This window comes from Ursus arctos, unplaced genomic scaffold (assembly GCF_023065955.2).
Source record: "Ursus arctos isolate Adak ecotype North America unplaced genomic scaffold, UrsArc2.0 scaffold_17, whole genome shotgun sequence".
In the NCBI taxonomy this organism is placed as follows: Eukaryota; Metazoa; Chordata; class Mammalia; order Carnivora; family Ursidae; genus Ursus; species Ursus arctos.
In genome coordinates, this window is record NW_026622841.1 from 18,957,539 (window position 1) to 18,978,268 (window position 20,730).

Consider the following 20,730-nt stretch of genomic DNA (forward strand, 5'->3'; position numbering starts at 1 on the left):
AATTTGGAAAGCCTGAATTTGTGGGGTGTTGAATGGATATATACATTGTTGTATATTACTACAATGGAATACTATACAACAATAAAAAAGAATAGCCTGCTCCTATATTCAGCTACATGGATGAATCTTACAATGTAATGATAAGTGAAAGAAGCTAGATGCACATGGATAGAAACTGGATAATTCCAAGTTCAAGAGCAGGCAAAACTAATTTCTGGCAATACAGGTCATAGGCGTGGGTAAGGACAGTGAAGGTAAAGGTGGTAGCCTTTTGGGGTGCTGAAAATGTTCTATATCTTGAGCTGGGTGGTGGTTGCACTGGTATACGTGCATGTAAAAATTTACCAACCTTTGTAGATTTTTACTTTTTATCGTATGTGTGTTTACTGCAATTAAAAATTTTTTTGTTGTTGTTTTAAGTAAATGAGTTAGTTTCAGAGGAGGAAATGATGGGGAAGATCAAGAAGTCAAAGCAGACTTCAAAGGGGAAGTAAGAATCAAGCTGGATTTGATGTAAGGTAGGAGTTATTCAAGGGAACTACATGAGGGAGGTCAGTTCAAGCAGGAGAAAAGATGGGAAGAAATGCGTAGTGGCACGGATGTCCAGAAGGGTTGGCAAAGTTTGTGCTTGCCTCTCCAATAACCATCTTCTCTTCCCCCCAGTATAGAAGCCTTGTGGGTTGGGTAGGACTGGCTTCACCTTAACTCCAAGAGTGGGCTTTAACTGGTTTGAGCCTTATCAACATAATTATTTAGGATGAATGTAACCAGTCATTACTTGGTTTGGGTCAAAAGCAAGTGTCTTCCTAGGATAGTAGAGTTAGAGTCCAGCTGAGGCTTTAGTATCAAAGCTTAGGGAGAACAAGCAACTATCCCCTCCTGAAAGCAAACAAAAAAGTTTAGAGCTGCAGTTTCTGATGGTAGCCATTTTGGGGAACATGAGGGAGTTAGCCTGACATAGAAAGTTGGGCTGAGTTGAGAAAAATGTAGAAGATACAAAGCTGAAGCCCTAATTGATGGTGCTAGACTTTTTAGATTTGCAGGCCCATTACTGTCAACCCAGTTTGAGTGGATTTTTATGCTGCTTTGTAACCCAAATAACTTTTCTAATAACCTAGACACAATGTCTCTTGAACGATTCCTTCTAGTTTCCACAGCCATAGCACAGCCCACCTTCAGACTCACAATCACTGGTTGAAAGAAGTGCAACCGATTTCTAACCTGGTCTGTGCCTTCCTTTTCTTCTTATCTTCATCTTCCTCCATATTGTTTCCCAAATGATCTTCTCAAGGCATACCTGATCACTGCTCCTGTGTGCATGACCGTACTGGTTCCATGCATCAGGAATAAAAGTTAATGGGTCCAAGTTTGCCAATTGAGTTTTAATACCTTAGTTCTACTCACGAACCCTAATAAGACCCTTAGTCCTTAGCCAGCCTTTGCCAGATTTAGCGCTTCAGCCCAGAATGTGCTTCTCTCTCTACCTGTTTGATAAGAATACCACTTCTCCTTCCAGATCCAGCTCTAACCTTGTCTCTTCTAAGTCTTCAGATTTCTCCTCCTGGTGATTACTCATTAGGCTATGGTCCTGTAGCAAAATTTTATGTCCTGATAGGTCTCAGCTCAGTGTGTTAGGAGTTGGGTGACTTATATGTCTGGCCTACCCACTAGGATGGGATGCTAGGAGGTCAGGGGTCCTGTTTTTTCATCTTGAATTACTCACTGTATCTTGCCTGGCGCTCTTCATAGACGAACCGCTCAATAAAGGTATGCCATGTGGTTAGTTGACTAGAGACGAAACTTCCATTAGGGAAAAACATCGAGATAAAGTTACAGAGGTAAGTGGGAGCTGTGAGGGGAGTACAGCTTTTGAAGGATTTTAAAAACCACAGGTTAAGTATATTAAGTTCAATCAGTTTTATTGCACTTTTGAATAGGCAAAAGTTTTCCTTGTTGTTTTCTAAAATTCCTTGTATTCTTTCTACAATGTTTATTTTTTAAACCATTTATCTCTTCATTCATCTCCTTTTCTTTGGTGAGGAGTAGCTGTTGGTTTTGAAATAATATGCAGTTTGAGAAGAGAAGAGATAGAATGAGGAGGTGATCAGCTTTCATTTCTCTTCTCCATTATGATCCCAGGGTATGCTTCATGAATAGTTTTGCAAGCAAAGCAATGAAGCCCATCTACTAAAGTGGCAGCTTTAAATATTTTTTTATAGTAACTTTGTATGCACATACTGTGCTGTATATATTCACCTGAAACAGGCTTCTGTAAAACAACATTTTCTCTTAATTCATGCAATGCATGTTGGTATTGTCTGTGTTGTTCTATTTCACTTTGAACAAACCCTGTAAATCAATTCCGTGACCATTAAAGAGTTGAGGTCTGAAATTTGAAAACTGTGACACTAAAGAGTATATCTTATAATTGCTAGGTTACAGTCATTGGATGAACACTATGCCAAGTGCATCTGCTAATACTATTATATTTAATCTGTCATAATAACTTTATGACAGATTATTATACCCATGATGTGGATGAAGAAACTGAAGCTTGGGAATACAGCCAATTGCCAAGATCACATGGTTATTGCATAGAAGAGCTGAGACTCAGACACAGGTAGACCATGCTTATAGCTCAGTGGCAGGTGCCGTGGCTTGAGGTCCTGGCCAACTGCAGAAAAGATCTGCACGTGTTGAACTTTTAAACCTGCAGCACACACAGGGGAGGATGAGACTACCAGGGTGCAGACACAACAACTTCGTTTCTCCTCTGAGGCCCTGTTCCTGCCCTATTTTCCCAATCCGTAAGTCCTTCAAAACATGACAAAACCCTTAAAATAGAACATGCAAACTATACTAGATAAAAGTTTTATGAGTAGAAGGAAAACTTCCAGAAAGCTGGCATTAAATCTTTTGAGTCCTCTGTAACAAAACTCCGTGGACACTAAGAATAAGAGATTCTGTTTGGCTTTTTTTGTTTTGTTTTGTTTTGTTTTGTTATTGTTTTACCTTTCCTTTTCCAAACCCCTCAAAACATCTAAAAATAGATAAAATAAAACTTCTGCTCTATTGTGTGCCTAGGTCCAATAAGGAAGGTTTGTTATGGTTTGTTAACCGTATGGTTTGTTAAACTTGTTAAAGCCATGACACATGCCGTCGAACTGTAAACAGAAGCATGGTCTGCCTGTGCCCGAATCCTAGCTCTGCCATGTAGTGGCCATGTGACTTCAGGAAATTTGTTGTACTTCCGAGCCTCAGTGTTTTCATCCATAAAACGTTATAAGAGTGAAGCAATACTATGACAGTACCTTTTAATGCATTCATAATAATGAAGAGACTGTTTTCATGGTTGGGTAAATTAAAGCAGTTATCCTTTAGGGCCTGGGATTGAGGTGACAAGGGGCCCGGGGTCCTGTTTCAAATCACACTGAATAGTCACCAGCAACATTTACCAGCAATGAAATCAAGCTGACATGAAACCATGAAACCTTAAAGAGAACCTGATTTGAAAAGTTATGAAAGCTATGCTCTTCAGTATAAAGCGTGCATCCTTAAGAATGTAGACAGATTCTTGATCCACTTATTTAACAAATAGTTACCAAATACTTAATATGTGCCAGGCATTGCATTGGGTGTGAGAAAATAGAGTGAACAAGATTCCTGTGTTACCTGCATTATGGAATCTGCGGTGTGACGGTGAAGACAGGCAATATAAAGGTAAGTATATTAACAAAAGGATCCCTATTGAGAAAGCTGCCACTAAGGATATAAAGCTGATGTGGCAGGGAATAATAAGAGGGGTGCTTACTTTAGACAGAATGGTTAGGAAGGTTTCGAGGAAGAGGTGATGTTTAAGCTGAGCCCAGAAGGATGGTAAGAAACCAATTGCATGAGCCACCAAGAGAAAGAATCATAGCACCAGCAAATGCAAAAGGCCCTGGGTAGGTGGGACTGTGTGTCAGAAAGCTCTGGACTTCCTCCACACACACTGACTAATCCCTCCTCTTCTGTCCTGCTTTTCTGACTCAGCCTTACAGTGTATGTGGGGCTCCAGTCTGGGGTCCTTGATGGTTGTGCCCTTTTGATATATCAACCTAAAATTACACTGGGAGAGCTCTTCCTTTTCCACCTATCTTCCACAGGCCATATCTTGCTCATGGTGACTTCGCCATTCAGTCAAGCCTGTCCTTGACTTTTATATCATTCTGATTTTTTTTTTTTTTTTTTTTGCGTACGTTTTTGCCTCAGGGCCTAAAAGAAGAAATGCTGACGCAGGTAGACACTAAAAAATTATTTGCTGAATTTTTGGGTGAATTTCATTAGATCATCAAGGAGCTGAGTGTGTGTGTGCATGTGTGCGTGTGTGTGTGTGTGTGTGTGTGTGGTTTTGTCTGCTTATTTATTTTAGCATGAACAAGATTCGGGGAGATCCAATTGGATGAAATTTGAAGAGGAATGGTATGGCATTCTAGACTGGCATTCAGTTACTGGAGGGCTACTTCTGCCTCTGTAACTCATTAGTGATGTGACCTTGAAATCTTGAACTAAACTTGAGGGTTTGGTCCAAGCCTCCTTCAACGTCTGTTCTATTCTATGATTCATTGTGTTTCAATATTCGCCACTCCATCCATACTCCTATGAATTAAATGTTATCTTTAGGCATCAACTTAGTTTATGCAATAATGATGCCTTACATTTCATAATAATTCATCATTTTCGAGTACTTTCATCTCTACCATCTCATTTGATTTTAACCAGTCATGTAAAGTATTTGAGACAAATTAATTTTTTTGCTTTCTGACAAGACGTGAAATTTTCTCAAGGCCACAACAGAGTAGAAAGGGGAATGACATTTGTATATACTGTCCTGACTATATGTGGCACAATTAATTGGACAGAATTGCTACCATGTGGAAGTAGAACAGTGTTTACACCCTAGAATAGTGGTCACCACTTATTATTATTTTTTTAATGTTAAGAACTATTTAGAAATGCTGAACTCTACAGAATCTTTTGCTTTTCTAAATTCTGCAGTGGCAAGGATCAGAAAGGTACTCAGGTTAGCTCAGTTGGGGAAGGGGAACACCGCAGAAGTTAGCTATCTTATGGACAGGAGGCAAGGTGGCCCTCATAATAATTGGAAAAGTATCTCTACTCATTTCTTCCTAGGACTCAAGTTGTCTGCTTTTCTCAGAACTTCCAAGATCTTTCTTATCTGAAGAACAGTTTCCTCTGCTTACTCATGGTTCTTGTTTCCCCATAACCATGGCTCACATGGCTTGGCTTCCTGGCACCAGCCCTGGCCAGCTGACTCCAACAAGTCAGATCTATCACTCACCATAGACTACTGCCAATCTCTTCCTCTTTTAGCTCCTGTGATCCAATCAGCTAGGGCTGGTGAGACTGGGACAGGAAGGAGTCATGTGGTACCCACATCAAGTTCTACCTCTATATCAGGATTTATGAACAGGTTTTTAAATAAGGGAGTGTGTAGATGGAACACACATCCCAAAACATGTCTGCTACGCTTCCCTTTTTATCCAAGTTTCGCAAATTCTATTGAGTCTTCCTTTCTAAGGTGTCTTTAATCTTCACAAGTATAGCTTTGTAGATATATCTATTCTTCTGATAGTTCAGGGAAAAACAAAACAAAACAAAAACAAAAGCAATCCACATTTGTCCCTGAATTTAAGATAGGAAGGATGGTTGCATGGTTTTTGGACTATTGGTTGTTGTTTAAAAAAAAAGTGCTAGGGGCACCTGGGTATCTCAGTCAGTTAAACGTCCAAGTCTTGATTTTAGCTCAGGTCATGGTCTCAGGGTTGTGAGATTGAGCCCCGTGTCGGGCTTCATGCTGAGCAGGGAGTCTGCTGTAGATTCTCTCTCTCCTCTGTTCTTTCTCTGCTTCTCCTCCTGTTCATTCTTTCTCAGATAAATAAATAAATCTAAAGGGGAAAAAAAGTGCTAGCAATCAGTTGTGTGCATTTAGGTCTCAGACCTGATACTATCATTTGTTTCCGGAGAGACCATTTATTCCCCTTGAGATTCAGGAGAGGGAGACTCTTATAATCTAACTAGAAACTGGAAAGAATCTTAAAGGATTATCTTTTAGCTTCTGTATTTTACAGTAAGACATTGACCTCAAGCCTTAGGTCACGGAGCTGATTAGAGGTAGAACCAGTGGAATATTTCTCCTAAACAAATGTTTGTGAACTTTTTATTACATCATCTCAGTACAGCCCTGTAGAGGCTTACTCTGGGAATCAAAGATAATGCAGTGATAATGCAGTGAAAGTACTGTCTACGTGTAAAATTTATTTTAAGATGAGAATATGGAATGGGGAGAGAAGACAGGAATCTTCACAATGTGTGAATATACAGGAAACAAACTCTAACTGCCCTAATTCTTGTTTTCTAAAAACTTACATATGAATTAAAGATCTTGAAAATTGATCTGAACTCTGTTACTGCCACAAAATTGCATCAGAAAATGGAGATTAGGCTGTTCCTGCTGCCAGATGGTATAGGAATGTGGTTGAATGTCGACTCTGATCTCAGACTGCCTGGCTTCAAAGGTGGGTTCTATCACTTAATAAAGTTGTGTAATTTTAGGCAAGTTTGTGTCATTTACCAAAGTGCCCTGGGTCAAGCTACTCAACATTGCTTGCTTCTGATTCTCTGTATATAAAATATATAATATAAAAATATTTTTAAAATACCCTATAGAGTTATTTTCAGGATTAGAGCAGCCAACATTTGAAAAAATTCTTATAACAGTGTATGGCACACAGTAAACCCACTATGCGAGTGTATACTGGTGAAATAGAGAAATCTCCCTTTAAAACCTGTGGACTAGATTAGCAGTATCAGTTGGTTTAGCGAGGAATTAGAGATGGAAAGGGAAGTTTTCTTCTGTGGTGGCTCCATCTTTATCCCTTCAACTCATGAAATCCGTGAAGTGATCATGGTGTCACAGACCAGAAAACTGGCTAGAGAAGGCAATTGCTTGGCCAGAACTGTAAGTTGGGTCAGTAGCGGTTCATGGTAGAAACTTGATTTGAGTCTACGACGAAATAAACGAAGTCCTCTCCGAGTTGAAGACCTTCTGGACTTACAAAGTTCTCACTCTTCCAAAGAGGGTGCTAGCAAACGATGGGGTGGGGGTGGTGGAGGCGATGAGGGTCCTCTCCTTCTTCAGGCCCACGAACTACAACTTGGTTCAGCGGCCTTCTCCCACGCAGCGCAAGCCTGGCTAAGAGGACTGGCTCCACACTGCGGAAGAATCCGGTCTCTCGCTTTCTGTTGGTGGGACCAGCGCGGCCTCTCCCCAGCCTCCCTCCAGGGCGAGCCAGGGCATCTGACTCCCCTGAGGAAATCTGTGGCGTGTAATGCCTTAATTTATTTATAAACTACACTTCTGAGTAAAAAAAAAAAAAACAAAAAAAAAAATAGGGAAGACCACGGAAAAGGAACAAGAAGAAGCACGCAAGAGCACGGGGCCTGCGAACAGCCCCAACCTCAGTAGCCCTTATGGTTCGGCCCCACGCGCGACACCAGACAGAGCCCAGCCACCCGCCTCCGGTCCCGGAGGAGGCGTGGCCCTCACGCGCCGCCATCTTGGGCGCCTCTCTAGGCGCTCTGTTTACTACTCTATGGCCGCTCGCTCCCGCCCCGCCCCTCCCCAGTCATTGTCTGGAGGAGCAGCCGCGGCCGCAGCGCCTTCTCTTTATAAGCCCGCAGTGCCCGGATGTGAATGGATTACAATGTATCTTTCAGGGAAACCTATTATTATCAATGTGACTCCACGGGGGAGTCAATGGTGATGATGATGAGGAGGAGGAGGATGATGATGAGACACCTCTAAACTTGGAACAAGTTTAAGACTTTATAAGAGGAGAAGAAAAAAAACCCACCAACAAGATTTGTTTGAGGAAAAATTCTAACTATCCTGTATTGATATTTTTTTTTTATAAACAATAAGAAAAAGTTGTTGGATTTTTTTTTTATGATTTCTTTTTTGGGGGAGGGAATTTTGTTGCAGTTTTATGGTGGAAAATGCAAAAACCAGAGCCAGGTGCATAATCTTGTATTCTGTGGATATCCCTGGAGCAGAACTGAGTACCAGTTAAAATACTTTTTTGGGGGATACACATGTGAGATACTAAGTACTTGCAGAAGATTTTTGTCTTTCTTTTTAAAGTCACTTTCCTTGGAATATTGTGAGCATATTTGTGGCCATTTAAGGTAACGTTACAATTTGCTGTCAGAGTAAACTGTTTGTAATTGAATTTAATTTTTAAAATGTCGATCCCAATGTTTTATTAAAACAAAAGGAACAACCTATTAAATAATTGCCAATGGGAAAAAGTGTGTGCATGCATTTTGTATATGTACTTGCACATCTAGCAATTACAGGATTTCTGGAATGTGTATTTTAACACACGTTAAAATAGCGTATGTTGCATATACTGGATAAAGCACGCTTGTTATTACGAAACGATAGAATTATGAAGCTTAATTTTAATCCTAAAAAGTGATGTGAAAAAGTATGTTTTAAGAGCATGCAAGGCCTGTAATGGTAAATGTTGAATTCAAAACTTATAGTGCTGGCGAACGGGGACTTAGCGTGGCTAGGAACTCAAGTGTAAAAACAAAACAACATCCACCCTCAAAAATTGCCTTTTTTTTTTTTTTTGGCGAAGTTTGCAGCTATACTAATCTGTGACTTAAAAGGGAGGGGAAAGAAAGTATGCAATTTAGGTTTCGCCCCCAATGCAAAACTACCGAAATGAAAATCTCCCCAGCAAAATGTGGCTTGGTTTATATATGGAAAAGAAAAATATTGTTCCTCTTGGCAAAGTCTTTTTGCATCACGTGTATTTGCAGCCTAGTATAAACTTGCTTTGCTGTGTGTGGATGTGTGAGTGAGAGGGAACGAGAGTCAGAGAAAGAAAGAAGTGAGGGGATGTAAACTCGAATAAATTTCAAAGTGCCTCCGATGGATGAAACGGGCAAAAACTGAACTGTTCAGGCTTCAGATTGTAACTGACGATCTGAGGGAAAATGAGGTGCTCGATGAATTTTCGTTTGTATTTTTTTGCGAGGCGGGGGAGGTGTTGAGATTTTTTTTCTGGGGGGGGGGTGCATCCCAGCCAGCCCGACCCGGGCGAGCCGCGTCTCCCCGCCGGAGCCCCCCCACCCATTTCTTTGCTGAACTTGCAATTCCGTGCGCCTCGGCGTGTTTCCCCCTCCCCCCTTCCCTCGTCCCCTCCCCTCCCCGGAGAAGAGAGTTGGTGTTAAGAGTCAGGGATCTTGGCTGTGTGTCTGCGGATCTGTAGTGGCGGCGGCGGCGGCGGCGGCGGCGGCGGCGGCGGGGAAGGAGCAGGAGCGGGCGCGGGCGCAGGAGGAGGAGGTGGTGGTGGTGGAGGCAGTGGTTAGACATGAACGCCGCCTCGGCGCCGGCGGTGCACGGAGAGCCCCTTCTCGCGCGCGGGCGGTAGGTACCGGCGCCGGTGGGGCTCGGCGGGCTGATGCGCCGGGCGGCGCGGGGCTGGGGCTCGGCGGCTCCGCACGCTGCTCCGCGCCTCCCGAGCCGCGGGCTCCCGGCTCCCGGCGCTCCCAGAAGAGACACCCCTTCCCCTCCCGCGCCTCTTCCCTCCCCCTCATCTCTACCCCCCGCCCCCCCTCCCCAGCAATGCCACTTGGAGGGACCGGTGACTTTGCCAAGGGCCTGACTTTAATTTTTACAACCCTTTCTTTCACAAATTAGGGTGCTGGACAATTACAGGACCCGACCCTCCACTCTGCTCCCCCCCTTTCGCCGACCTTGTCACCCCTCCCCCTTTGGACGTGTTTTCACTCCAGAGACGCTCATCTTTAATTTCTTTATAGCTACTTTGAAATGCAGAGGGGAGTGGTGTGTGTGAGTGTGTGTGCGTGTGTGTGAGTGTGTGAGTGTGTGTGAGGGGGGTGGGGTGGAGGGTGGGGGGAAAGTTGAGACCGGATCGTTCTGAGTAGTTTCTCTTTTCTCTGTGATCCATTCATTTCTCGCTCTACCTCCTGTTGCATAAAATGATGCGCTGAAGAGCGGCTTTTTTTTTTCCCTTCCCGGGTTTGGTTTTATAGTGGATGTTACCAGTTTTGATCGTCTCTTTGGAAATACAATATCAATATCGCTTTTTTTTTTTTTTTGCTATTGCTGCCTATTCCATCTTAAAAAAAAAAACACACCAACAAACTCTCCCATCCCTCCCTCCTTTCCACCTTAATCCCGCCCGCCCCCACATCCCCACCCCCAACCCCCCCAGTCTCCAAAAATCCGATTGTGTTTTCTCCAAGGATTGGGACTGGATTTTCTGATTGCGGTTATTTCCATGTTTCTAGGTTTGTGTGATTTTGCTAAAATGCATCACCAACAGCGAATGGCTGCCTTAGGGACGGACAAAGAGCTGAGTGATTTACTGGATTTCAGTGCGGTAAGAAAGAACGGTGGAAACTAACAACAGCTGTGAAAAAAAAAAAAACAAAACAAAAAACCCAAACACTTCAGCTAGAAACCAATAGTAGTCTAAAGGACAAGAATAATTTTTAATTGGCTGAATCCTTGGCAAACATGAAGGTCTTTTTGATAAGTTTTTAACTACAATTTTTGGGTGTGATGGACGATTCAGGCTTTTTTTTTTTTTTTCCTTTTTTCCCCCCCAGAGTGTAATTACTTGCCTTGAATTCCCTACCCACCGGATCTCCAAAATAGTGGAATCTCACCCCAAATGAAAGGACAGACAACCCTAAAACTTGGCCTTATCTGAACGTGAGAGTACTCATACTTTGCGCACTACTCGTTTTATTTTATTTTATTTTATTTTTTTGGAAATGGAAAAGAGAAAATAGGAGACCCAGTTGTCTCTTAAAGTTTTAAATTGATGATGCTCTGGGTTCGTAGGACCTGTAGTCCTGTTAGTTACATCTTTTCCTAGGATTCTGAAAAGTCGTAGATGTGTGCTGAGCATCCTACATTCTTTAGAATCCTTTAGACTGTTTTGGTAAATTTACAGTCGTGAGATCAGCACAAAGCAAAACTTACACACTTGTGGAGTTTTACGGCTGTAGTTGGTCCCTCTCCATCCCTTTGCTTCCCTTTCCCAAACCAAGTCCCAGACCTGCCAGGGTAATTCATTCATTTTTGATGCCAGATGAGTTTGGTGTAAGATGCATTTGCAAAGCAAAATAAAAAGAATCCACAAAACACACAAATAAAATCCAAACCGCCTTCTAAGTGGGGCTCTTTCATGTTGCTGCTGCTGCCGCTGCTGCCGCTGCTGCTGCTGCTGCTGCCGCCGCCGCCGCCTCCGCTGCTCCTGCTGCTGCTGCCGCTCTTCTGGACCTTCTTCTGGAGAAATGGCTTTCGGAAGTTTTGCCAGGAAACGTAGCCCTAGGCAGCTTTGTAGCCCCCTTTCTGCTTGCTGCACTTTCTCCATTCGTTCCTTTGCTTTTTGCAGGCTCTGACTCAGGGAAGGTGCGCATTATCCACTAGATACGTCGAAGAAGAGGGAAACCAATTAGGGTCGAAATAAATGCTGGAGAGAGAGAGTGAGAGAGAGAGTGAGAGAGAGTGAGAGAGAGAGAGAGAGTCTTGCTACAAATTGCTCTCATGTTAGAGACGAAATGAGAATTTAGTGCAGGTGGCACTTTTATATTTATTTGGGTTCACATATGACAGGCAAATCCTATACGGGATGGAAATGGACATTGCCACGTTTATGGCCAAGGTTTTCAATATCAAACAAACAACTTTGTTCTTCTCCTTTGTAAAACTAGTGTTTTCTAGAGAGGCCGCTGCCCTCCAACCTGAATCTTGATAACATTATGGGGACTGTGTTTGTTTAAAGTGTAGCAGTATTGCCTAGTGCTGGCAATCTAATGAACCTGAGGAAAAAGAAGGAATAGAGTGGTAATGGGGGGGGGGGTGTGTGACTGGTAATGTTATGCTTGTTTCAGTTTTAAGTTGGATGGTGATGTATTTTACTAAAATGAATCCTTAGCATAAACTCTTAAGCTATTTGGTAAGAGTATGAAAGATCTTTGACAAACTCTGAAAGCACAAATGTCTTCTTTTCGACAGTAATATTTCTTTGTTTCTTTTAGATGTTTTCACCTCCTGTGAGCAGTGGGAAAAATGGACCAACTTCTTTGGCGAGTGGACATTTTACTGGCTCAAGTATGTAAATTCTTTTCTTAGCGTGTAGTTAAATGTTCTTAGCTGTTTATTCACTCAATGTATATTTTTGGCTCTGTTGAAGTGTTCTGAAAAAGTCATTGAAATTTTAGCCTGTAATGATATGGTTATTTCATTATCCATCAGTAGTATAACTTACACAAAATGTTATCTTTTGCAAAATTAAAAATAGGCTTTTTTTTTTTATCAATCAAGGAAACTGTCTCAGAATGCCATTACTTAATTTAAAAGCAATTTTCTAATACAGTTGTAATCAAACATGTGAAGATAAAGCCAGTGTTGACATGTGGAAAATGAATTTATTTCCCTATTTGAAAATACAGGGAAAAATCTCACTCTCAAAAAAAAGGGAAAATCCTTTGTAAATAATATTAATTATTAGGTACTATGTATAATTAATCCTTTTAAAGAAGTGAGCACTTAATTTTGCAGATGAATGCTTCATAGTAAACCATAGCTGTAAATAGAGAGGCTCTTGCTCTCTGAAAGCAAAATATGAATTCATTTATCTTTAAAATATTCTTTTTGGTGCTTTAGCTATTTTTTTTCCCTAAGCATTTCCTTGTGCAGTGAATTTTTGCTATATTTAAAGTTGCAAATTTGGAAGGACTTTTACATTTTATAAATGAAAGGTCTTTGGGTGATGCTTAAAAAAGACGTTAGCGCTATTCACAAAGGAATCTGTGTGCGCAATGATTATCTGGCATCTAAGGAGGAGTTTTAATAGGGGACTCCCTGAAGGTCTCTTATTAAAGTGAAAACTGAAAATATGATATTTACTTAAAATGGTGGTGGTGTTGTGGTTTTTTTTTTTTTTTTTTTTTTTTTTTTTTGGTCTAGTAAATTTCATATAGAAAGGAGGCATACATGGTTTCCTGTTATCCTTTAGGTTTAAGGCTTAAATCCATTTATGCTTTTTAAGCAGCTGCAGTATTTTAGGAGTTCTGGCAGTGGTAAATAACACTACATTAGACAGAGTACCATTCTTAAGTCAGACTGTTAAATGTTGACATCTTTTAGCTGTGAGATGCCAGTGGAATTTTCTGTTAACTATTGAATATAATTTCACATCTCTTAATTTTCATTTGATGCTCTGGCAATGAAAGAAATCTGTTCACCTTTATGATTTGTATAATTGGTATGTTTCTATAAAATTAGTGGCTTTTAAAAGTTGCTCATTTCTAAATGAGTTACTTCTTCTTCTGGCCCCCATAAGACTAAGTTTTATCTCTATAATTTGATTTATAATATTAGAGAATATAAGATGCCTCCTATAGATCTACTTTATCTTTTAAATTTGGGGGTCCACTCTAATTAAAAGTACTATTGACCGTATAGTTGTGTTTTGCTGTCTTAGACCCTGTTATATTTTTCATTTAGGGACTTATCATTTTTTGTTGTCTTGGTATTATGTCTTCCAAATTTTGGTGTAGTATTCTCCACACAACTTTGTAGCAAAGATCAGTACAAGTATCTCTTGTGGACAAATTAATTTTTCATGTTAGACAGTATCAAAACAGTAACTAACTTTATCTCTGACAGTAATTTTCTTCATGATTTTACTTAAGAAAATGTGTATTCAGCTTAAATCTAAAAGTAGGTTATGTCAGAAAGGCCCAGAGATAGACTGCTTTCAAAGTGCAAAAAACTCTTTTGCACTCTGTGAAAACTGACACATTTGGAATAACTTAAGTGTATCAGTTTAGGTATGGTTTAATAAAGTAAAGTGATTTAGAAGCATGAAATTGTGTTACATTTAAAAAGACAACTGTGCATCTGGTCCCTTTTCTGTGTTCACATTTCAATAAAGTCCTTGCTATGATGTTTAAGTGTTTACAGAGAGTACAGGCTGGATAATGATGAATATGTATTAATGCATTTTAGTAAGTGATTATATATTGAACTTACACAGTTCGTGAGACAAATACACACACACACAAACACACACAAGCACACATACACACACACATAATCCTAGAAGAGATTTCATTCTTAGTGAGATGTGTTGTGATATTTCTAATAAAGATGCTGTAATTATTTTTAGGTGTTGAATTTTAAGTTACAGTGTACCACAGTTGCAGTTTTCAGGCCGAAATATTTACTTGTAAAGGTAAAAAAGTGTAGTGGCTATTTTGTTCTGGCAGCTGGATTGAAAATGCAGGGTATTCATCCAATGCAGTATGATGGTGACTATAATATATGGAGTACAGATTGTAGTGTTGGTTTTTCTCATCTATTCAAGACGTATTTGAACACAGGGCTATTAGTGAAAAAAATGGCTTATATTTCCACTCTACAACAAAGATAAATCTCTTTTAAAGAATATCAAATAGAAGAATCAGGAAAACTGCACTTTGCCCTTTAACTGGAAGGATGAATTAGGAAACTTTGGACAGAGAAATAATTATATAAATTTATTTCAGGTTAATATCCATTGTCTTGAGTAGGCTCAGATGTCCCTTTCATGGGTAGCTTTGAAACTTGGGTCTAAGAAAAAAAGACCAAAACTATAAGTAAGTAAACTGTTCATATTTGCAAAACCAGCCAAATTTCTTCAAAGTGAGGCATGGTGATATTTCATGCTTAAAGTTCCCAATAGCTTTTGAATTGATTAATATGGGATGCTCCATCGTGATTTGCAATGTGGGAATGAAAATAAAGTGGCCATATTCCCTTTAATCTTTCATTTCACAAACATGGTTTTCCCTACCACCTTAAGAAATGGTGAGGCTGCTAGGGAGAATGGAATGTAACCTGAGCTATAGCCTGACATTCCCAGGGAGCATTTTTCACATGAAAGGCTTTTGTCAACCCAGGAAAGGACCAGCAGTTTTTGTTTGATGTTTGCAGGTGTTCAGCAGAGAGCACTAAAACAATTCAGGCATGATGGTTCAGAGCTTCGATGACCTTAACAGAATGAATTGGTGGGCTCTGGAATTATTTTTAAGAAATAGTTGTAACCTATATGGTAACTTATGTAAAGGGATTTAATATCCGTTATATCACTGATCTTAAAACAAACTAAAAGCATACACATCCCTGGATGATTGGAAAATTATGCTCATTAAAAAGTAGGGTGGCAAAGTCACCAAAAGAAAAAAAAAATGCACCTAGAGTCTATAATTTATTGATGAATGGGGGTAAATTTTTGATTGTAACGAAAAGACTGCTTACCTTTGAGTCTTTTATGAGCAAAAGAGAAACATACTAGCTTTGGCATCTTTTTAAAAAGTAGTTTTCGAGTTGGGCCACTAAAATGATCTATACTCAAGAACAGCCCTGGTCACATCTGTTACATGTATTTACAGTTAGTCTGTGATGGATACTACATCTTCCTCTCTCAGTTTAAAAGTTGAGCTTTTTCCCCCGTAACTGTTTAGTTTTACTTAGGTGTTCAGTATTCGTTAAAGATTGCCAAATGAATGGGTGTTTGAACAATTAAGAGCAGCAGTAAAATGCACCACATCCCTGTCGTGGTCATTTTTGGAAGAGGAGAAACATTTTTTGACGTTCGTACAGTTTAGTTAACCTCTATCCACATAACACCAAAATGACACATCAATTTAGTAAATTCAGGGCGAAAAAAAATGGATCCAACGGGTGCTTTTTGTATCACAGAGAAAATTCAAATGGTCAGCATCCGGAATTCATTTCTGTCCGTTACAGTTTGAGTTCATGGTTATGGTGTGAAAAAAAAATGATCTCTCCTTACAGGCATTTGTTGAGTCGAATCATTTAATTGTGTGTGTCTGTATTTGTGTGTATGTGTGTGTTTTAAAACAGCCTTACTATTGTAGTACAATTCACAGTGGTGGTATGGCTTTTTTGTAAGAGCAGAGTAATTTAATAGATTTAAAAATAGGTAAAGTGACATTAAACCCATTATATTAGAATCATAGAATTTTGAGGATAGCCACCCTCTAGGAATAGACAGCCCAGTGCCTTCCTTGTACAGCCAAAGAAAACTGAGGTTCTCACCTGTGCCTTTATTTGCTATTCTAAAAAACAAGTTTTGATTTGCTAATTCTTTATGGCTCTGCACATCCTTTATGGGGATAACTCTGGTTTTACTACTGTGTTTTTCTATAATTTGTGTCGCATAATAGGGTATAGGATGTGTGTGCTGATACTGCTTCTGCATGTGCATGTGCCCTTTGAATGCTTTTTAAGGTTTAGAACTGTGTTTTGGATTATTGGTCATTCTCTTTTACCTGACCTCCCCTGTGACTATTTGCAAGATTGAATAATAGGGTATAGATGGATAGGACACTGACAAAATAGAAGTGCTTCTTAATATGTCAAGTGGCGTACCGTGCACCTTGTATTTACTGTTTGTTTTGACTCCTTCCAAGAACCATGAGATGCAAGGATTACTATGCTCAATTCATAGATGAGGAAACTGAGATTCAGAGATTTTCAATGACATGCTCTCAAAGCAGCCAGTAATGAATTAGGTTTTAAACCCAGGTCTGCCTAACTCAATGTCCTTTTCACACATACACACATAGTCTGATATAGATTATTTTTCAAGATTATGTAGACATAAGAATATATTATTGAGCCTTGGCATGTAATATTACTCCTGATCTTTAGAGTAGATAAACACTTTTTAAAAACATATTTAAGATAATGATATAAACCGTGATATTTTTCTTGCCTTAGTATCCAGATAAGCTGGCTTTCTATTTTATGTTGGATTGCAATATCACTTGGTCTGTTTCTCTATTATCATTATTATTATTATTATTATTATTATGAAGAGAATATAGTAGATCTTTTGAAAGTTGTGCATTCATTCTGTTGTGAATAGACAGTCCGCATGGGTCACGAAAATACTTCGTTTTCAGTTATTTTTATGTACCTCAACCAACCAAAAGTTGAGGTAATTGAGCCTCCTCTGTTAATATCTAAAAAATAAAGATTTACTATTTTTAACTGTAAAAAAAAGTTTTTGCAGTTCGTTGTTAGATCTTTGAAACTTAATATTCAAGAACAATAATCCTAAACTCCATCTGCATCACTAAAATAAGCAGTTTTGAAGTTTTGATGTGTCTATTACCAGACATGTGCTTAAAATGTTACGTTTTCTAAATTCAGAAGGAAGAAGCAGTACTCTATCTGACACTGACTTAAGTAAATAAAATGCATTAAACAAGCGTGGGGATCCAAGATCTGTTGAGACAGAAATGCTTAACATTTTTGACAGCATCAGCAAATTATCTTTTCCCTACTATTGTAATGAGAAAATCACTTAAATAACAGATGAACAGCTAAGTCACATAAACATATATAATAGAACTATGTAATGAAAGTTTATGCTGTTAATTGCTCGAATCTGTCTTAAATGCTTAGAATCATGGAGCAGTAAAGACTGTCATATAAACAGTTTTGTTTTGAGCTTAAAATTATTCCTTTTTGCTTTCATCTGCTATGATAAACAAAGTAATTTTGTAAGCTTTACAGATCAAACATTTACTCCTAATGGTAAACTACATTTTATATTGGAAGTTTGCAACCTCGTCCAAGGCACAGAGTTGAGTCCTGGTGGCCCCAGGCCTGTGATTTTCAACGTTTAGTATTATGATGCTATTTAGATCTGTTCCCATAAGCCAAGATAACAGATCTCAAGTTGCCTAATAAGGAACATGGTGTGTTTTGAAATGTTCTTCAGTTTACAAGTCTTGAACCAAAATGTTCTTGGCCGAACCTTTAGAATATAAATCTATATGTTGAGTAAGTCAGATCTTGCACAGATATAGCATCAAAATGAAGCTAGGTAGGAGCAGAAAAAAATCCCCCTTTCCTTATTTTTTTATTTTATGAGCTATATTTTATGACCAGGTGTTATTCCAAGTTCATTAGATAGCACTAAGTACTAGAGAAAGTAAAGCACATCATAGGGTTATGTTTTTTTAAAGGTTATTTGTGTCAATGATTCCTTATTACTCTGAATGAAATTTTCGAGAATGACCACAAAACTTACAAGCTTACACTTGGGTTATCCATTTTCTAAATCCGCGAGCCCATTTAGACTTAACGGTGAGTTTGCACATGAGTTTTAGGTGGACACTTCTGAACCATATGCCTCTTAATGCTTATGAGAGAGATGTTTGAGAGGTACTCATCTAATCTTTAGAGAAGATTGGTTGACGCTTTGTTATAAGCAATATATATACTATTTTTAAATGTCCGACTCAGAGGAATAGCAGAAGTGTTGAAAAAGGTTGTCATGTTTACTTTCATTTCCAAAATAAATAAAGGCCCAGTTAATCAGCATATCAAATACCCAGGTGTGTTTAAAATCAGTTTATATGGATGAATTTCAGGACCGTAAGGAAGTATTTTATTTAAAGGTGCAGCCACAAGATTGTTCAAATGGATGCTTTTGTACTTTTGTGTGACAATTAACATTTAATGAATGACTTTCTAGACTGCCATTGGTGGTAATTACTATATGTAGTTTATTAACTGCAATCCATTGTTGGAGGTGCCCGTATTGATTTGTTTTGCAAACAACTCTTCACATGTTCAGCAGTATTTGTACATTACTTTTTAAAGAACCTGTTTCATTTGCTGATTGCCTCTAAAAATTTTAGCTTACAAATTCTCATGTACTCAAATGCCTCTTTGATCAGAGTCATTTTAATTGAATTAAAAATTCATCAACTTTTCAGCTATAAAATTTTTGCATTTAGATCCTTAGGGAATCTCAAAGGAACTACACAATATTGATTTTAAAATAGCTAATTTATAGAAATTTAGATTTATAAGAGACTTTAGAGATGCTCTGTTATTTTTTAGCTAAAGAGCCAAGGTTTGGGAGGATTAAATGTCTTTTGCCCAAATCATACAGTTGGTTATTGGCTATAATAGGACACAAATACAGATGTCCTGACCCGCTGGTCACGGACCCCATGCTGCTTTTAATTAAGGTTTGTACTCAATCCGTTGATACCAACTGTATGTTTCTTAAGAGGAAGAAAATGTGTATAATCTACCATTTCTGAAAAAATAATAAAAATTTAGATTATGAGAGATGGACATCATAATCTGGCTCACTTGTCATCACGTGTTCTAATTTGGCTAAGGCAGTTGACGAATAACTGTTAAAATGTATTGTGTTATTAAAAATAACAAAGTAAGACCCATGATTAAATATCAGGGCTGTAATTTAATCTTGGGGGTTCTGGTGCTGTTCATAAACCATTTGGCTTTTTTCTGGAGCAGATGACGTCAAAATACAGCTTGATTGAATTATGACCCTGGGTTCCAGGAGCACCTGCTTATGCCTCCTTACTTCATGGCATGTCAGCATTTCCATTACAAACTTTTTTTTTTTCCTCTGACATTTTTAACTTTAAATAGTTAAACTGGACTGATGTTTGGCGTATAAACTTTCAGCCCCCCAGGAAAAGACTATTTTCCCAATAAAAAAGAGAAGGTGGTGACAAAGCCCCATTACAGAATACCTTCTAGAATGTTCTTCCTTGCTTTAATCTTCCATTAATTTAAACATTCCCTTTTGAGGTACTTAGCTGAATTGCAGAGCATCCAAATGGAAGGTTTTTAATCTCAAATTTCCCAAGCCAAGACTTAAATACAAGATATTTAGGGACTGTTAAACTAGGAAAAGACCTAGCTCATAGAAAGGAGAATATGGAAATAAGAGTTCTGGACACTGCAGTTTGATGCTGGGTGAAATGTTGGAGAGCGAGACATGAAAACATGCACATACCAATGTACCTTGTCAGCAACTAGTCTTATATCTACTTATGATGAGTAAAAATTGATAATGTATGGTTTAGAAAGGTATATTTATTCCTCTCCCTATCTGGAGACTTGCAGCATAGTTTCTATTTTACCCCCCTAGGTTTTAATATGTTGGCAATAGAGATAGAATGCTATTTCTATCTGGCTACTTATCTGCCTATCATAATTCTTATTGATGGTTCATCTAATAGATATTTTTAGTACATGCTATGCTCAAACCCCTGTGTTAGCGATTATAGGATGGAGAAGGACTTATGGGAGATAGGTCCTGCCCCGAGAGGGCATAGATTCTGACAGGAAAGTATAGAAAACCACATACATTATTAATATTCAGTGTCCAAAAGACAAGTGCCATTTATGTAGTGGGAGTTTAGACAAATAGAAATTATTTCTTTTGGAGGGTAATGAGTAATGAAGGCTTCGTGGACAAATCAGTTCCGATCCTTGAAGGCAAGGAGAAGCATTTTGACACATGGGGACATTGGGACTGAGCGTTTTGTGTCAAGATCCCTGTGAAGCAGTCCCAGAGGAAGGTTATTGCAAAGGGTGGATTAAAGAGATCTCCAGAAAGAGAGGCTCCTCAGCTCTGCTGTGGAGTCAGCACTGGTCTGGACACCTGCAAGGAATTCCACCTGCAGTGTCCCTAGTTTGGAACCCCCCTTTTTTTTTTCTTTCTTTCCTGCTTTTAGGATTTCCTTGGGGGTATTAATGATTATAATTCA

At 39.0% G+C, this 20,730-nt stretch overlaps 1 protein-coding gene across 20 annotated transcripts in view; it reads left to right on the top strand.

Moving 5' to 3' along the window:
* The first annotated feature begins 7,697 nt into the window (after positions 1 to 7,697).
* TCF4 (transcription factor 4) overlaps positions 7,698 to 20,730 on the top strand; it is a 347,373-nt gene continuing 334,340 nt past the window's right edge. For 6 of the 20 annotated variants that reach the window (XM_026496357.4, XM_026496362.4, XM_057313059.1 and 3 more), the window contains exons 1-3: positions 9,405 to 9,499; positions 10,387 to 10,478; positions 12,148 to 12,220. In XM_026496357.4, the coding sequence (XP_026352142.1) occupies positions 10,407 to 10,478; positions 12,148 to 12,220 (145 nt within the window). In that variant the 5' untranslated portion in view covers positions 9,405 to 9,499; positions 10,387 to 10,406. Of the gene's footprint in view, positions 8,248 to 8,917; positions 9,072 to 9,362; positions 9,500 to 10,386; positions 10,479 to 11,276; positions 11,519 to 11,609; positions 11,685 to 12,147; positions 12,221 to 20,730 lie in introns of those variants that run through there. The other 14 variants (XM_044383029.3, XM_044383035.3, XM_026496358.4 and 11 more) reach the window with 13 other exon arrangements.